The following is a 19,449-nucleotide window of genomic DNA, read 5'->3' as shown; positions in this document are numbered from 1 at the left end:
AACCATTTCAGTTCAGACTTATACACCGTATATTAACTGCGAATACTTACTTGAATGCCACACAAGACAGTTGTGGGTAAACTTTAAAAACTGGTTTCAGATCAATATTGGTAATACCTTGAATTTAGATATCTGTGTTATACTACTTGGAATTCCACACTTAAGTATATATTAAACCATCTATTTTTAATAGTGAAATGGTACATTTATAGTTGTAAATATACAAATCATTCTCTAAATTGTATCGAAGTTGTAAATATACTCAAATATCTCAGAATATAATTAATCATTGGCTATTGGATGTCAAACATTTGGTAATTCTGACTTGTACTCATCAGAGGAAAGTCGCTACATTTGTCCATTAGTAGCAAGGGATCTTTTACATGTACTTTCTCACAGGCACATACCACGGCCTTTGTCCAGTCGTGGTGCATTGGTTGGAACGAGAAAAACCTAATCAGCTGAATGGATATACCGAGGTGGTCCGATCCTGCGACGCAAGCACCCCAAGCGAGCACTCAACCGACTGAGCCAAATCCCGCCCCTCCGTTACATGTCAAAGATAACACATACATACTAATGAAAAGAAACAAGGCAACACACAGTATCTGAGACCCAATTTAATTCACTGCTAGATTAGATATGCCTATATAGAATACAGAGATGTAATATGGTGAAAGTTTGTTTTGTTTAACGACACCACTATAGCACATTGGTTTATTAATCATCAGCTATTGGATGTCAAACATATATTCATTTTGATACAGACATCGAGATGAAACCCGATACAGCTTCCCATTTTTTTTCTCCATTAGTAGCAAAGGATCTTCTATATGCACCATCCTACATACAGGATAGCATATACCACAGCCTTTGATATACCAGTCGTGGTGCACTGGCTACAGCGAGAAATAGGCCCACCGACGCGGATCGATCCTAAACCGACCGTGTATCAAGCGAGCGTTTTCCCACTGGGCTACGTCCCGCCCTTATGGCGGCGGGGGGGGGGGGGGGGGGGGGGGGGGGGGGGTGTTGCAATTATAATACAGATATTCGGGCAAAATGTGCTAACCATGTATTTCCAACATTCTACCCTCAAAATTAGTTGTAATCCATATAAAAATGCATAGTGATTCGTTTGCAACCCTATATAGTTGTTTGGCAGTAATGGTAATATGAATAAATGTGGCTATTCAGATTCGGGCATTTTCGTTTAATTCGGGCAACAGCCAGCCTGCCCCCCCCCCCCCCCCCCCCAAATGTGAGCCCATACCCCTATGGATTGGCTGCCAGTAACATGATTAACTTCCTTTCTTTGTGGATGAGGCTTTTGGTTACAGTCACTATTTACTGTTACTATTTATACCTTCCCCGAAAAGGTCACACCCAGGCATCTGCAGCATGCTTTTCTATGCACCCGTTTAAACGTGTTACAAATAGATAGTCCACTCATGAGAACCGATTGAAAGGTCACCCACGGATGTGTCAACAAAACAACAAAAGGGGGTGGGTGGGAGAGAAAAATAAATTGTACATAAGCGACCGACTACACGAACAAATGCAAATATTATCAAAAATTCGTTTTTATTTAATTAAATCTGAAACCATCCCTACTGAAGGATGAAAAGGGTGATTTGTAAGACAGTTATTTACAATCAAAACATCCAGTATCTTTTTTGCGACTGACTTCACAACTGGTGTAACAAAGGCCCTGGTAGGTGGTACTACTACAAACTGACCTGACCTAGCCTATTGGGATGACGTGACAAACCTCGGTGGTTAACCCATCGAACTCTATGAATATTAGTTATCGGGTTTGATGATGGGCACTGACTGGGACTAGATAAAAAGCGGACCCATCGCGGGTGTCGATCCCACGACCCATCAGTATACAGGCGGAATCTCTACAACTAAGGTCTCACTACACAGATGTCATCTGCCATTGAAACCCATATTAAATTGCCCAACTTCAAATGAAGATTGCCAATAGAACGGGTTCTCGTTGGCACTAACAACATACACCATTGCGAACATACATTATATACTGAACAAAAAAAGAAACTTCCGATTTGTACATATAGTATTTGTTGTGTTAAAGAATTCATTGTGTAATGAAATTATATAGGTAGTATTAGCCTTGAGCTGTATTATTAGGATTCATGAATTTTATCGATTATTTTTGCACTGTTAATCGTCGACAACGTGAAATTCAATTTGCACGTGCATGCATGGTTCGACATGTCCCGTGTAGTATTCGGTCAATTTGTTTTACTTGTCTTACTGACATTGTTGTCAAGTGAACGAAAACGCTTCAAAATTTGTAAAACAATTAACGTTTTTCACATTGTAGCATTTTCAGTATGCCAAGAATACCCAATAATTTACGCGAACGGGCGATTGGCATGCTTGATGCTGGCATGTCGACAGAAGACGTTGCAAGGCATGTTGGGAGTTCTAGTCGAGCGATACGAAATCTTCGCGTAAAATTTCGAACGACAGGAAGCACCAACGACTTGCCATGTCGTGGACGTCCGCGTGTTACAACGCGTGGTCAAGACCGCTATATCATGAACACGCATTTGCGCAATCGATTCCAAACTGCCACTGCTACTGCTGCTAACACACCTGGGCTTCATAATAACCGAATCAGTGGGTAAACTGTTCGTAATCGTCTGCGGGAGAACGGTTTACATGCACGACTTCCTTACGTCGGATGCGTTTTAACGCAACGTCATCGTCTAAATCGTCTTAATTGGGAACGTGTACGCACTACGGCGACGCTGGAATACCGTTCTTTTTTCGGATGAATCCAGATTTTCTTTACAACGTGGTGCGCGTCTACCGTAGGAGAAATGAACGCTATGCTGACTGTTGTGTTCTTGAACGAGATCGTTTCGGGGGTGGGGATTCTGTCATGGTCTGGGCAGCCACTGCCCATGGTTATCGTTCACCACTAGTCGTCATTGATGGCAATTTAAATGCTCAACGTTACCGCGATGCCATTCTCGCTCATCACGTCATTCCTCTGTTCCATAACAACGCCAACATCTCAATTTTTCAGCATGATAATGCCACCTCTCATACAGCTAGAGACACTGTAAATTTTCTTAGGACAAATAACATTGATTTCATTGATGACTGGCCCGCTAAAAGTCCTGATCTCAACCCCATCTAGCATGTCTGGGATAGTCTGGACAGACGATTGAGGCGTCGTCCCAACCCACCCGCCAACGTCAACGAACTTCGTCAAGCGCTCATTCAGGAATGGAACAATATTCCACAGGCAGAAATCAACACTTTAGTCAATTCTATGCGCCTGCGATGCACTGCAGTGATCAATTCAAGAGGTGGTCATACCCGTTATTAAGTGGGTGGGTTTTTTTTAACGCCTACCACACTTAGTCAAAATGTCTCCCAGTTTCTGTTAACCTATGGCCATGATTTTTGCACCAAACGATGCATCATGGAACACTCTTTAAACGCATATATAACAATTATTCCCCCGGTTTGGTTTCATCAAGTTATGTTCAAGCAAAGTTAGCGGAAGTTTCTTATTTTTTATTCAGTATATAAGCATTTATTTTCACTCCAAAATTGAGAACACTTCCGTCTCAGTTTTTTGCTATTTGACCGCATCTGGCTGTAATACCGGTCCGAACAGGTGGTTCATTAACTGATTCACTCCGGCTGTCTCTTACGCTATACACTCATGTCCCAAAAGGTCAATGCACAATATTACAAAATAACATGGGCAAAATACAGCCAGAAGACTTACCATTACACATACATATTGTTCTAATTCTTCACCACTTCCTAGAAGTGAATATGTGAACCACAACTTGCGTCAGAATTAGGAACTATAGTGGACCATGATGAATGAACTCTCACCCGGAAGTGATCTGTGTAGTGAGACCTAAACTATATTTCAAGCATATTTGATGTTACACTGAGACATATTTGAATATATATTTTAACCTCCTGGCTGGTTGGTGTTAATATTTCATATCATGCACAGTGTAATGATTTCATAATAATAACAACGCTTACACATTTTATCTGCACGTTGAAAAGAACTCAGCTGAATATATATAGGAAGACCTCAGCGTCAAAGATATTGAAGGCAGTGATTAATTGCACATCTAACTTAGACTATAGGGAGCTATTTAAGGTATTACCATATTGATGCAATATAAATTCAAATACTAAGGTAAGTTAAACATTTCTCTTCTTGAACTAGTCTCAGGGAAGTGATAGAGAGGTTAAAGTTTATTTTGTTTAAAGACTCCACTAGAACACATCGATTTATTAATCATCGGCTAGTGGATGTCAAAACATTTGGTAATTCTGACTCGTAATGCGCGGTCGGTTTAGGATCGATCCCCGTCGGTGGCCCCATTGGGCTATTTCTCGTTCCAGCCAGTGCCGTGGTATGTACTATTCTGTCTGTGGGATGGTGCATATAAAAGATCCCTTGCTGCTAATAAAAAAGAGTAGCCCATGAAGTGGCGACAGCGGGCTCTCTCTCTCTCTCTTCTCTCTCTCTCTCTCTCTCTCTCTCTCTATCTCTCTCTTTCTCTCTCTCTCTCTCTCTCTATATATATATATATATATATATATATATATATATATATATATATATATATATATGGTCCATAACCATATGTCTGACGCCATATAACCATAAATAAAATGTGTTGAGTGCGTCGTTAAATAAAACATTTCCTTCTTCTTCTGACTCGTAGTCATCAGAGGAAACCCGCTACATTTTTCCATTAGTAGCAAGGAATCTTTTTATATGCACCATTTCAGACAGAATAGCACATACCCCGGCCTTTGATATACCAGTCGTGGTGCACTAGGTGGAATAACAAATAGCTCAATGGGCCCACAGACAGGGATCGGTCACAAACTGAACGCACATCAAAACGGTGAGGTATGCAGATGGAGGTTATAATATAAAACTAAATGGGACATTTGGCATGTAAAGAGAGGCGGAAAGGTTAAACAAGTTAAAGGCGCTCTGTCACGGATGGTTGACCTAATTAATGACATAACAAAGTATTATCTGAAAATATACACATTTGATTTGTCGCTAAAAGTACTTTATTTAACCATCTACATAACTACCACAACCCACTTATTACTGATATTTTGTAAAAATAATTGAATTATGTCGACGGTCCATAATTCAGGAAAAAATAACGGCTATTTGGAGCGAAGAGGTGTGACGTATTATTTTTGTAGTCACGTGATGGGCAACACCCAAATAACCGCTGTGTCAAAACGATTTGCCAAGCTCGTGTAACGAGAACGCTTGACCGTCCTCTGCGACGTAGGGTAAATCGAAAGAAAAACAATGAAAATAAATTATAAAAAATTATATAAATATGTACTGAACGATAAGATGTTTTTCATTAATTTATTTTAGCAACAGAAGCATTTTAAACGGCGACGATCCCGATTAGTTAGGTACAGGTAAATTTATCGTTTGTTGTACGCGGAAAAATCTAAACACCGCATTCATTTTTCACTTTGTCAAATTTATTATTGTATAAAATATGCCATAACCCCATGGGTAATTACAGCTGGCTTGGGATAGGAATTATTACATTTTTAAAGAATACTGTGAACTAGACGGTGTTTATATACAAAGTGGCTATATATACAACGGCCGTGTATATAGCCTCCGCTAAAAAGGGCTGCCTATAAACACAGCAAAAATGTATATAGGCGGTAAATAAGTATTTGATTGATCCATATTACTGAACCACTAGGAACAGGAGGAATACATACTAAGTACAAACAGGGGAATGGGGGTTGAATATGAATCTAGCGAACCCGTGTGTGTACGTTTTCCACAGTGTTAATGCCGGAAAGAAAATTTTGGGTATGGCGCTATGAAATTAAATATTTACAATGTGTTTTGCTAAATGCAACAGCAGTCGATAGTGGGTATGCCCCCCCCCCCCCCCACCACCGAAATAAAATGGGTTAGGTGTAGGATTTGGGTTATTAAATCATACAGTAATAATAGAGAATCATTAATTTTGTCAAATGGCGCCATACCCATTTTACCCTGCTACCGTATATGAATAGCGTAATATTGCCCCTGCAGTACTATAATAATAATAATAATATATGAAAGAAAGAAAGAAAGAAATGTTTTATTTAACGACGCACTCAACACATTTTATTTACGGTTATATGGCGTCAGACATATGGTTAAGGACCACACAGATTTTGAGAGGAAACCCGCTGTCGCCAATACATGGGCTACTCTTTCCGATTGGCAGCAAGGGATCTTTTATTTGCGCTTCCCACAGGCAGGACAGCACAAACCATGGCCTTTGTTGAACCAGTTATGGATCACTGGTCGGTGCAAGTGGTTTACACCTACCCATTGAGCCTTGCGGAGCACTCACTCAGGGTTTGGAGTCGGTATCTGGATTAAAAATCCCATGCCTCGACTGGGATCCGAACCCAGTACCTACCAGCCTGTAGACCGATGGCCTGCCACGACGCCACCGAGGCCGGTAATAATATATGAATGAATGAATACATATAAATAAATAAAATCACCAGCTGCTGAGAGATTATCTGAAAAAGAAAATAAATGCACACGGACAGTACACAAAATAACAGCGGGTGCTTGTAACTGGAAGCAGTCGGAAGGAAACGTGTTATTTGTTTTCGAACCGTCAATGTAGGCCTACCATTATTGTTACAGATATGCATAATTAATAGCTATGATTCGGTAAAATTACTAACAGTTTAGCTAGTTTCGCAGATCGGTACGATTAGTGACTTCAATATGGCGACATTCTCAGAATTATTATTATTATTATTATTATTTTAAATTATATATTAGCCACGATCTGTATTAGGCCTACATATAGCAGGCCGTTTAATCGTAAACAACTGGAAGGAAATTGCTAGTGCGTCACCAACTACGCTCGGAGTGGTGACCAATCATTATCTGTTTAGTAACGGTATAGTTGAGAAACCTCTCTATAATATTTTTAAATACCTGCAGATAATATATATATATATACGGAAGGGGACACAAGCCATATTTTTACGTTCGCAATTTGATAACTGCAAATTAGATGTACATTAATGAGGTCAATGAGGTAAATCTTATTGACACGACATTGTAATCAACGTACTAGTAAACAAATAGACAAAGCTTCATTTTCTAGTAACGCAGGACATTATGTTGTGTATTAAAGGGACACGCCCTAGTTGTTAACCATTACGCCGTTGTTTTTCGCTATTAAACCCATTTTCTCACAAATAAAATTGCACTTTACTTACATTTTATTATTTAGAATATACATTTCCATTCACCTGAAAGGTTTTTTGGTAATCCTGGTAATCCTGGTGTTTGTAATACCACAAAATGCTTTTTTCGTATTTCTTAAAAACGCGTCTGAGAAAAAAACCGTTGAGCAGACAAGGTCTAATCTATTTTTAGAGGGGATCTTCCCGTTTCAACGTCACAGACGTTGGTATACCATGTGACCGTTATCATTTTGGTTCGGTTTGTTTTCTCGTGCACGGTTCGCGCAATCAACATCCGATTTGTTGTCGTTTGCTTGTCGTCATTTGTGAGGTTTTTCTTCACAGTTCGTGAACATTTTCATTAACAATAAAGTTCAGACAAGTAAGTATCTCAATACAAAACGTTACAAACCCTTAAAACCAATAAGACTTACGATATCTGGAGAGGACAGAACAGTTGGAGCATGCCCAGGAGAGGTGAAAGGAACGCACCCCAAGTCTGTGTGCACTCTGGGAAATTTGTCGTGACATAGGCATTTCTGTGCTTCGAGCGACATCTACCGGTGATATCAGAATACTAACTTTCAAAATTATTTCAAGTTATTGGGTCACGGGGATTCCCATGGTATTTATCGATATAAAACCTGCTTTTTCACTCTATTTTATAAAAACGTGATCTAAGTGTGTTAAACGTTTTGTAGATTAACCAAAATTATAATTAATTTTCGCGGGCTGAAACTAGGGCGTGCGACTTTAAGCAAACATTATTGTGCCACAATGTATTTTTGTCGGTGCAGGCACATACCCATCTCCTTGCACAAGCCAATTTTTTTTTTTTTTTAAATACATTTTTCGGGGAACATGTCTCGACCCCTCACCATAAACGTCGCTCGCCTCCGTGTAGATCCCCCTCCCCATGCTAAAATCCCTGCACACGCGTCTGCAGTGATACTGTGCACGGAGCTCCATAAAAAAAACCCCAAACAAGTAAACAACAAAATAACCCTCAAAATAAAAATAAATAATAATAGCTTGCTCAATCCCCTGCTTAAGCAAATTTTGTTTTATGTTTTTCCCACCGATAATTGTCCGTGGGAGCGTGTCACCCTTGTAAACGTTGCTCACCTCAGTCTAGACACACCGGCCTCGGTGGCGTAGTGGTTAGGCCATCGGTTTACAGGCTGGTAGGTACTGGGTTCGGATCCCAGTCGAGGCATGGGATTTTTAATCCAGATACCGACTCCAAACCCTGAGTGAGTGCTCCGCAAGGCTCATTGGGTAGGTGTAAACCACTTGCACCGACCAGTGATCCATAACCGGTTCAACAAAGGCCATGGTTTGTGCTATCCTGCCTGTGGGATGCGCAAATAAAAGATCCCTTGCTGCTAATCGGAAAGAGTAGCCCATGTAGTGGCGACAGCGGGTTTCCTCTCAAAATATGTGTGGTCCTTAACTATATGTCTGACACCATATAACCGTGAATAAAATGTGTTGAGTGCGTCGTTAAATAAAAACATTTCTTTCTTTCAGTCTAGATAGAAAAGAACAGAACAGACCCCTCTTGCTAAAATTCCTGCACACGCGCCCGCAGTGGTCCTGTGTACGATAGCTCCGTATAAAAAAAAAGCAAAAAACCCACAAAAACACCCCAAAACCGCACACAATAATAAAAATAAAAATAAAATAAAAATAAAGCAAAAAAATAAATAAATAAATAAAACAAATAATAATAATAATAATAATAATAATAATAAAAAATCGTGAGTTTATTATTTTATTTCAGCGTATTCGCCGTTTTTTTGTTTTTGTTTTTTTGTTGTTGTTTTTTTCCTTTTTTCTCAAGAAATAATATATCTTAAATTATTTTAAATCTCTATACACGGCGGTCGTGCACTGTATATAAAATTCAAAGGTACTTTACACGGCTGTCATATATATATAGCCTCATCAGTACTCGGTTTTGTCGTACGTTTTAGACTCCTGATAAAACAGTTCCACTTTTTAAAAAATGAATCTGCTCACAGGTTGGTCATGGGATTCCCTCAATCGTGGTTCATTTAAAATGTTTTAGGTGATACAACAGCGAGGTTTGGTATTCCAAATTAATGTAATTGTCATTTATAATCCATATTTAGAGAAATAAGGCCCACTAAATCCGTGATTGAGCGCCTTTAAAAGAAATTCGCCTGGGACCAAAATAGTTACTTTCTTATCTCAATTATTACTGAAAGTAAAATCAGTCTTACCACTGCATTATTGCCTTGTATTATTTTCCCTTTTTATATAGTGAAAGAAAGAGAAAACCCCCCATAACACTTAGATAACGATCTACTCAAAGGAAAAACGTTTTGTAATTGCATGTTCATATAACATTCCAACACAGCCCCGACTGCTGTTCCTGTTATTATCATCAGTTTAATTCTGCTTCGTTACTCACTACCAACTTTAGGTTTTTCTTTCTCTTCTTCTTCTTCTTTTTTTCTTCTTCTTGTTCTTCTTGTTTTCCTTCTTTTTCTTCTTCTTCTTCTCTCGTTGTTACCATTTTTTTTCTTTTTCTAAAAGTCCTGGACCATAAGGCGTGCATAAAAGGAAGTACTATTTTATTTTGATTTGTACCTGCATATATCAGAATAGAATGTAATGTGAGCGCGTACGTGCGTGTATGCGTATGTATGTGTGTATGTTTGTATATATGTATGTATGTTTACACATGTATGAATATTAATTTTAAAATAAATTGTAAGGCGGTATATCAGTGCTCTCCAACACTGGCACTGTCTAATGGTCTGGGGACAAGAAAAAAAAGAGAAAAAAAAAGAGTTACTTTCTTATCTCAATTATTACTGAGAGTAAAATCAGTCTTACCACTGCATTATTGCCTTGTATTATTTTCTCTTGAGGGAGAATCCGTGCTTGAAGTTTCATAAGTCGGTCACTGAATCGCATACGCCAATCACGTAAGTATGCCGCAACCTCTTCATTCCTGAAGAAACAAATTAAAAATAATGTTGGTTCTTACCATCTTATATTGTTCTTTCATATTGTTTTGATATCTTTTCTTTTTTTTTCTTCTTTTTCTTTTTTTGGGGGGGGGGGGGGGGGGGGGTTCTGCTAAATTAGATTCCGAATCCACCTTTTCAAACTGCTTTTCAGTGAACTTTTGATTAATTTATAATCTTGACCATTTTATTAAGGAACTGATACAACTTATTTAAAAGTCACACACACACACACACACACACACACACACACACACACACACACTCAGTGTGTATGTGTTGTTTTGTGTGTGTGTGTGTGTGTGTATATATATATATATACGTGTATCAGTTCCTTAATAAAATGCACATTCACACACAAATACGCACGAACACACACACACACAAACATGCACGCACGCACGCACACATGCGTGCACACTACTCGACCCCAAACGGTTTGAACAGTTTGGCGAATTGAAATCCAATAAAATTAAAGCAGACACAATAAATAGTGAGACAGCGAAAATGGCGGCATGCAAGTTTGTAAATTAGCTTTTTGGCGAATTAACAATGAAATAACTTCACCAAATTGATCTTCAGCTCGTTTTTGATGCACGACAACTTGAACCCTGTTATACTCATTGTATACAAATATTAGAACACACGAACTCCATAGTGATCATCATTTTATTGGCGTGAATTCCGTCACTATATAAAGGAAGGAAGGAAATGTTTTATTTAACGACGCACTCAACACATTTTATTCAGGGTTATATGGCGTCGGACATATGGTTAAGGACCACACATATATTGAGAAAGGAAACCCGCTGTCGCCACTTCATGGGCTACTCTTTTCGATTAGCAGCAAGGGATCTTTTATATGCACCATCCCGCAGACAGGATAAGACATACCACGGCCTTTGATGTACCAGTTGTGGTGCACTGGCTGGAGCGAGAAATAGCCCAATGGGCCCGTCACTATATAAATGCAAAGTGGTGCCTTTCTCTGTGCCCATATATAACGGACAATATTATAACAACATCGTGTTGTCACTGTGATACTTACTGACTAATTTTGTTTATAAAGCTGTAAAGTCTTTCACTTCTGGCTGATGGTTCCAGCCGTGTGTGGGTCGCAACATCCTTCATGACGTGGAAATCTGATCTCACTTCCTCAGACAGACCTACATATGAATTAATAAGTAAGTAGGTAAGTAAATATGTATGTACGTAAATAACATCCACTTTATCCTGCTCAGGCTGAATGATGAATACCGCTCGGCAGAGCCTCGCAGCATTCGCCATTCTAACCTTCTCAGGATAAAGCCGATATCTTAAGACAGTAACCAGTTATTGTCTATATATTTAGAGTGTGAAACAATTATCAAAAATTCCATAACAACATATGAAGAGTTTAGGAGCAAAACGCGATATATCCATTTTTTTCATTTTCAGTAAAAGTGATTTTTTTAATTGGCGTATATCGCGTTTTGATAAAAAAAAACCCCACCGGGATTTACCCAATACAATTTCATAAGAATCAATCGTGTTTTGCGGCAAATCAGCGGGCCTACGATTAGCCCTTACTAACATACAATAATGGCTTTATCTAAAAAAAACAAGAAAGAAAATGGTTATATCGCGTTTTGCGCCTGAACTCTTCATATTAACACTGGTCTTTTGTTTTTAAAATTACCTTTCCACAATAACTGATAACATTAACAACAATGAAGAAAGGAAATGTTTTATTTAACGACGCACTCAACACATTTTATTTACGGTTATATGGCGTCGGACACATGATTAAGGACCACACAAGTATTAAGGAAGGAAACCCCGCTGTCGCCATTTCATGGGCTACTCTTTTTGATTAGCAGCAAGGGATCCTTTATATGCAGCATCCTATAGACAGGATAGCACATACCACGGCCTTTGATGTACCAGTCGTGGTGCACTGGCTGGAGCGAGAAATAGACCAATGGGCCCACCGACGGGGATCGATCCTAAACCGACCGCGCATCATAACAGCAATGAAACCCTGGAACTTCATCGATGTACTTACCCGTCAGTGTGCACAGCTCTGGCAGCAGATAAATCGGGTCCTTGTGACCCCTCTTCTGCTCACTTTTAGATGGTTTGCTAACAAGCAGGGGCTGCTCATCATCTGTGATCGTAATGTTGTAGTGCTGAAAAAGGGTTAAAAATGCAATCAGTCACTTGTCCATACTAAAAACAACAAACAACAGATGATACCAAACATAAAGGGACAAACCCAGACATTCAGTAATTTTAACTTGATTTTCCCTTTTAATTCAAATTCAGTTAATAGTTTAATTACAGTATGTACTATTCAGATAATTTGATGCACACAATTATATATATATACCTATTCAGTGTTAGATGGTTTGATGAACGTGCAGCTAAACATATATAGGAATCAACTTGTCTTGAATTTCATTATTATGTACAACGAACATGATTAGGATAGTTGGGATGGGAAAAAACCACTGGTTCCGAGGAGGTGATTCATGAACTACGACCTAAGCATCTCAGGTGTGCACTATCGACTCATAGTTTTAAAATATTTAAAAAAAAAAAATCGTGAAATGTAGGCCTACAATTACTTCTATTGATAGTGTTGTTTGGGACATTGACATTCACGTGGCATTTTTTAATTCTCCCTTCCTCAGTATTTTGTAACACGTTATTTGACCTATCGCTACAAGTTATGAACGGCTCTGACAGCGTTACGTCATTGATCTAGAACGGCCCCAATGTTGTTGATAAGAAAATATACAAACTCTGACAAAATCTGTCATTACAAAGGATTTTATTCCAAACGTGGGATGCCATAATAAAGATAATAAAAAACCCCATAATTTTAGACACCATCATCAGTGCGTAATAAGTTTTCGAGTTAAAACCAGCGAGTGTGTGCAGAATTCCAAGAGTAAAAATAATCTGACCCTGATAGCTCTGATTGGTCAATATGCCACAGAGTACTGCGCATCAAATCATGTTCCAGTCACATGTTCTGTGACTTTCTAACAAACGAAACAAAAATCAAATAGTCGGCAATGATCATTGATTACTGTTACTATAGTGTGTACATATATACATATATAAATAACATTTAGCACATTCATTAACCTCTGGCTGAAATACAAATATGCAGCCACCACCACAGCAGCAGCGACTACCACCACCACCACCACAGCAGCAGCCACCACCACCACCACAGCAGCAGCCACCATCTAAGCTGTTACATCCCTTCACCATGATCGTGTCGGGACCCACTTCATGTGGAAAGACATTTTTGGTATACAAACTGCTAAGGGATGATGAAATCTTCCCACCGCCTAAACGCATCATCTGGCTCTACAAACGATGGCAACCCCTCTACGACATCATTGGGGCAACCGTTCGAGTGAAATTTGTTCAAGGCATACCCGAGAATTTGGAAAAGGATCATTATTTGGATCCCAGAGTCAAAAATCTCATTGTGTTGGACGACCTGATGTCTACAGCTGGAAAAGACCCAAGGATCACCGACCTGTTCACAGAAGGAAGTCATCACAGAAACGTATCTGTCATCGCCATCAACCAGAACCTATCACAGCAAGGACCCGGCACAGAGAAGAAACTGCCATTATCTAGCGTTGTTCAACAACGCCATCGACAAGCAGCAAGTTCTGATGTTGGTACGGCAGATGTATCCGGAAAATACTCGTCATTTGATGCAAAAGTTTGAGGTAGCTACCCACAGATCCTACGGACATCTCATGGTGGACTTGAAACCGACCACGCCCGAACATTGGCGTCTTCGGCCTAATGGTTTAGAGACGGGGCAGTCCGAATGGTATAAAAGCACGAGCTTAACGGCGAATGTCTCAAAAGACGTGCAACCACCGTCGAAGAAAGAGCTATACGTGCAAATCACGCAAAGGGACGCATTCAAGAGAAAACTACCAGGCATACCCGCCTACGAAAGTGACGATGAAGAAGATGATGAGGTAGAACCCTATCTTAAAAAAGTCAAGAGGATGCAGTCTTGCAATACGTGTGGTCTGGTCTTTAAAGACGCAAACGACTTGCAACGACATCTGCGATTTAAAACGTGTGCTAAGGGAAGTAAAGAGTCGTCGCCCGATCTGGAAAACGAAGGCGTACGTCTTATGGTGGAACGTGAATTCGATATCAATCGTGACTATTTCGAAAGCAAGAGGAAACGCTACGAAGTTAAAAACATGTCCTAAGATGCCATCGAAAGAAACATGAAGACATTGCAATGGAAGTTATTTAAAGACACGTACTCTCGCTTTTTGACATATATGCATTACTTTGACAAAGGCCTCAACACGAGGCAAAATCTAAAATTTGTGAATCCTAACAGAGACGTGAAACCACAGATTCGTACTAAATTAAATCAGTATCGTTCCTGGATTAGCGAATATATGGACGAAGTGGATGACGACGATACCGATGATGATGAGGACGAAGATGACGAAGAGAAATGAACACTAATACTATTCCCATGTCGCCCTTAAAGCCTCTCGATGTAACCCAATGTGTGTCCATTTTATATATATGTGTAGTTGTCTCTACAGAGACCAGAGATTGTAATGAGAAATAAATGAAAAACCCAAAATTTCGCTAGCACACACAAGTCCCGCTCGAATCGATGGACGGTTGGGAGGTATGGCACTGTGTTCTGTTTTTACTACAATATACTGCCAATGATTTGAAAGTTTCAAATTTCGCTTAAGATATTGAGAAAAACATGTCAAACAAATGCACTTATTCTAATATTGTATATCAGTCATTCATAATTGTGGGGATGCACATAGTCACATAGTTGCATACATTTTAGATGTGCACAGATTATTGGCATTTATTTGGTATATATAAAAGTTGAGTAGTATATGACGGGTATTCAGAGTAGTATTGAACCAATGATTGGGCAATATTACACAATCTCTGTATCTTTAATCTCTGTATCGTTACATCCACATACTGACTTTAGAAAACAAAATCACAATTTCTAAAGGCATACTAAAAATAAACGTGTATTCAAATCAAATCTTTATTTTACAAAGAACATGGTATCGTTTAAATAAGGACATGTATGCGTGTAAAGACGTTTTACAAAGGTTTCTTCCAAAAAAATATGTTAGAAAGAGAACTGCTGTTTGAAATTCTTCAAAACAATTGTCTAATTTCAATATATTTGTTATTATTACATATTACATAGTTTTCGGTCATAAAGCCTGCAGGGATTTCCTCTCTAAAACTCTAATAGCCGATGATTAATAAATCAACGTGCTCTACTGTTGTCGCTAAACAAAACAAACTTTGACGGTCAGTGTGCATACCTTCAATGATTTCTTCTGCTGCTTAAGACGGGCACACGTCGGTATTTCCTTTGCATTTTTATTACCTCTGTTCACCTGGTGACTAAGTGTTAAACACTGTGTGGTCTTAACAAAATGATATGGTTATCAATAAAGGTTTACAGATTGAATAGAAAGCTATTGATCGTTCATCCTTTGTACGAATGAATGAAAAGGTCTACAAAGAAAAGGTCGACTATGTGTCAAAGAAATACAGATGAATTAAAATCACCACACACGCATTTTGTCTGGCGTCATTAAAGTCTCATTTTAAACCAAACCATACCAGAGTATGCAGATAATTTGCATATGATCACCAGGCTCGGCACAGTAAAAAAACGTAGTGGTACGGCTCGAGGTTGCCAGCCTATCCTTTCCAATTATTTGCATATGATCACCAGGCTCGGCACAGTAAAAAAACGTAGTGGTACGGCTCGAGGTTGCCAGCCTATCCTTTCCAATTCACCTGTGAAGGACATTTTTACAGATACAACAAATAACACACACACACACACACACACAAAGGTGGCCGTCTGCACACATTTGTAGCGTTTTCTGCTACTTATTATTATTATTTTTTTTTTTTACGAGAAATGGCTTTTATGGTTATTGATTATTTTTGGTGTTGAAGTCAACTAGAATAAAAAGCAAAAGACACTGTGAAAAAACACACGCGTGTGCCCACTGTGAACATACAAAACCAACAACACAATAGACGTTATACAGTGAAGCTAAAAAAGCTTACACCAAGGTCACAGACCTGCACACCAAGGATACCAAGGTCACTGCCTCCCAACACCAAGGTCAGACTTACACCTGCATCAAGGCCATTGTCTCCTACCAAGTACACACATCTGCACCAAGGCCATTGTCTCCTATCAAGGTCGCACACTTACACCATGGCCATTGTCTACACCAAGCCCATTGTCTCCTACCAAGGTCACACACCTGTACCAAGCTCATTGTCTCCTACCATGGTCACTAGATCACGGTCACGGTCAAGGTCATGACGCCATACAGGCCCTAATACTACTCATGAGTAATTATATATTTTTCAGTTCTTGTATATGATCACCAGGGAACGAGGTAATAAGAGTGCTTCATAATTTTACGTATATTATGCAATGGGCCTTGAAATGAAAGTTCCACGGACTAATAATATCAGGAAATTTCAGCGGACTAGGAGTATCAGGAATGAAAGTTCCACGGACTAGCAGTGTCAAGAATGAACGTTCCATGGGCTAGCAGTATCAGGAAATTCCAGTGGTCCAAGAGTACCAGAAATTAAAGTCCCATTGACTTAAATTCCTTGGAATGAATGTCCTTTGGATTGGACTGAAAAAAAGGTGGGTATATTTGGGGGGGGGGGGGGGGTTCATGTCCTCTTCTGCCTTGGTCCCTCCTTGTTGATCATGGTACTCTAAATGCTTTCGTTCACATTTTTAAATATAGCCAAGACACAATTACTTCGACTTTGCTCACAATATTATTAGTTTAGGAGGCGCGACATTATTTCTAATTTAGATGGTGCTGATGTAGCTATTTGCGGGAAATATAACAAAGAAAAACATTTCGACGCTGGTTTCTGGTTAACGCACGCGTCGAAATGTTTTTCTTATTTAAATTTCCCGCGATAGCTACATCAGCTCCATCTATCTATCTATCTATCTATCTATCTATATATATACTGGACAAAATTGAAACAAAATTACAAAAACCTAAACATTGCAGATTACAAACGGACGTAGAGAAAAAAAGTAGAGATCCATGATAATATGCTTTCCTTAAATTGCTATAGTTGTCACAAACAAAACGTATACAAAAATCATCTTCAGTTCCACACGTACTATAATTTGGACAATCAATATCTGCGAAATGTTAGTCTGTTCAGGCCTCTGAAAAACTGCGACACTAATTGTTTGATTAGCGCAAAACTAGTTTTTGTTCGCGAACAATATTTGGAATATTACTAACATAATCATGACAGGTTACGCAAAAACCAAATAGTTTACCTAAATTTGTTTTTGCGTAACCAATAAATGCTTTAAGCTAATTGTCAATTCCCACATAACTGCTTTAAGCTAATTGTCAATTCCCACATAACTGCTTTAAGCTAATTGTCAATTCCCACATAACTGCTTTTTAACAAGAATCGATTATGGAAATGAGGGCGGGATGTAGCCCAGTGGTAAAGCGTTCGCTTGATGTGCGGTCGGTTTGGGATCGATCCCCGTCAGTGTGCCCATTGAGCTATTTCGCGCTCCATTCAGTGCACCACGACTGGTACATCAAAGGCCGTGATATGTGCTATCATGTCTATAGGATGGTGCATATAAAAGATCCCTTGCTGCTAATAGAAAAGAGTAGCCCATGAAGTGGCGACAGCGGGATTTCTCTCTTAATATCTGTGTGGCCCTTAACCATATGTCCGACGATATATAACTGTAAATAAAATGTGTTGAGTGCGTCGTTTAATAAAACATTTTCCTTCCTTATGGAAATGAAAAACACGAGAGAAAACAGTGTTGAACGATGCACTCACCTGTTTGTAATAGTCCTTGTATGAAATATCAGATCCGTCTCTCATCTTGAAGGTGTCTTTTGGGTGTTTGTCCCACTCGATATCATCACAACGGTACGTCTTGTTGTTATACCTGGAGGAAAATGAACTTTGTTAAATTATGTTTTTCAGCATATTATTTTAAACAAGCCCGAATCTTTAAATTAAAAATAATTGTGATGATTATATACCGCATGTATGCGTATAAGTAAAACATTTGTGACTTATATTTGTTTGGCGGCCGATAATCAATTTGTTTTGGTTATGCAGGGGTGTCTTTAAATATACATTCACTCATTCAAATGTTCATGCTTTAATTAATTTGTTCACTCATTCATTTCCATTATCGGGGGAGTATTTCTTAAATTATTTAATGTTACATAAAAGTAAAGTTTGTTTTATTTAACGACGCCACTAGAGCACATTGATTTTTTATCTTATCATCGGCTATTGGACCTCAAACATATGGTCATTCTGACACTGTTTTTTAGAGGAAACCCGCTGTCGCCACATACTCTTTTACGTCAGGCAGCAAGGGATCTTTTATTTGCGCTCCCCACAGGCAGGATAGCACAAACCATGGCCTTTGTTGAACCAGTTATGGATCACTGGTCGGTGCAAATGGTTTACACCTACCCATTGAGCCTTGCGGAGCATTCACTCAGGGTTTGGAGTCGGTATCTGGATTAAAAATCCCATGCCTCGACTGGGATCCGAACCCAGTACCTACCAGCCTGTAGACTAATGGCTTAACCACAGCGCCACCGAGACCGGTTTTAATGTTACATTGTCACACAATAACCAATGTTTTGCTTGTGACGAGGCATCTTTAAATATGCATTCATTCATTCATTCGTTCGTTCATTCATTCATTCACATTTATCATTAGGGAAGTATTTCTGAATCTATTTGAAAGTTACCTGGTCAGCACGATAGACCCAACAAATTTCTTGAAAACATCATCATAAAACGACGCCCCTCCCCTCTCGTACATTTCGTACATGATGTCGAGCACGGTGTCGGTTCGCAGGATCTTGTGTGCCACGTCGATACCTAGGAGGACGCTGGTCTCATACTGCAGGATGGAGGTCGTGAAACCAGGCATCACCTGCAGTCTGGTGGCCAACAAGCAACAAACATAAAATATACTTATGGAAAGAAATAAGGGAACACATCAAATTGTAGACCAAACTTAATTCACAATTAGCGTAGTAATGTCTGTATTTCATACCAAGTT

General features: G+C 39.2%; 1 protein-coding gene across 2 annotated transcripts in view; it reads right to left on the bottom strand.

Annotated features, from left to right (window-relative positions):
• Positions 1-19,449, bottom strand: part of LOC121367705 (piwi-like protein 1) — a 60,373-nt gene that overhangs the window by 16,290 nt on the left and 24,634 nt on the right. For both annotated transcript variants that reach the window (XM_041492033.1, XM_041492032.1), the window contains exons 7-11: positions 19,133-19,327; positions 18,195-18,306; positions 12,325-12,448; positions 11,329-11,446; positions 10,147-10,264 (exon numbers count right to left, since the gene is read on the bottom strand). In XM_041492033.1, coding sequence (XP_041347967.1) covers positions 10,147-10,264; positions 11,329-11,446; positions 12,325-12,448; positions 18,195-18,306; positions 19,133-19,327 — 667 coding nt within the window. The remainder of the gene's footprint in view (positions 1-10,146; positions 10,265-11,328; positions 11,447-12,324; positions 12,449-18,194; positions 18,307-19,132; positions 19,328-19,449) is intronic.

This window comes from Gigantopelta aegis, chromosome 3 (assembly GCF_016097555.1).
Source record: "Gigantopelta aegis isolate Gae_Host chromosome 3, Gae_host_genome, whole genome shotgun sequence".
Lineage (NCBI taxonomy): Eukaryota > Metazoa > Mollusca > Gastropoda > Neomphalida > Peltospiridae > Gigantopelta > Gigantopelta aegis.
Note: the sequence above shows the minus strand (reverse complement) of the source record. Positions and strands in the feature narration are given on the sequence as shown.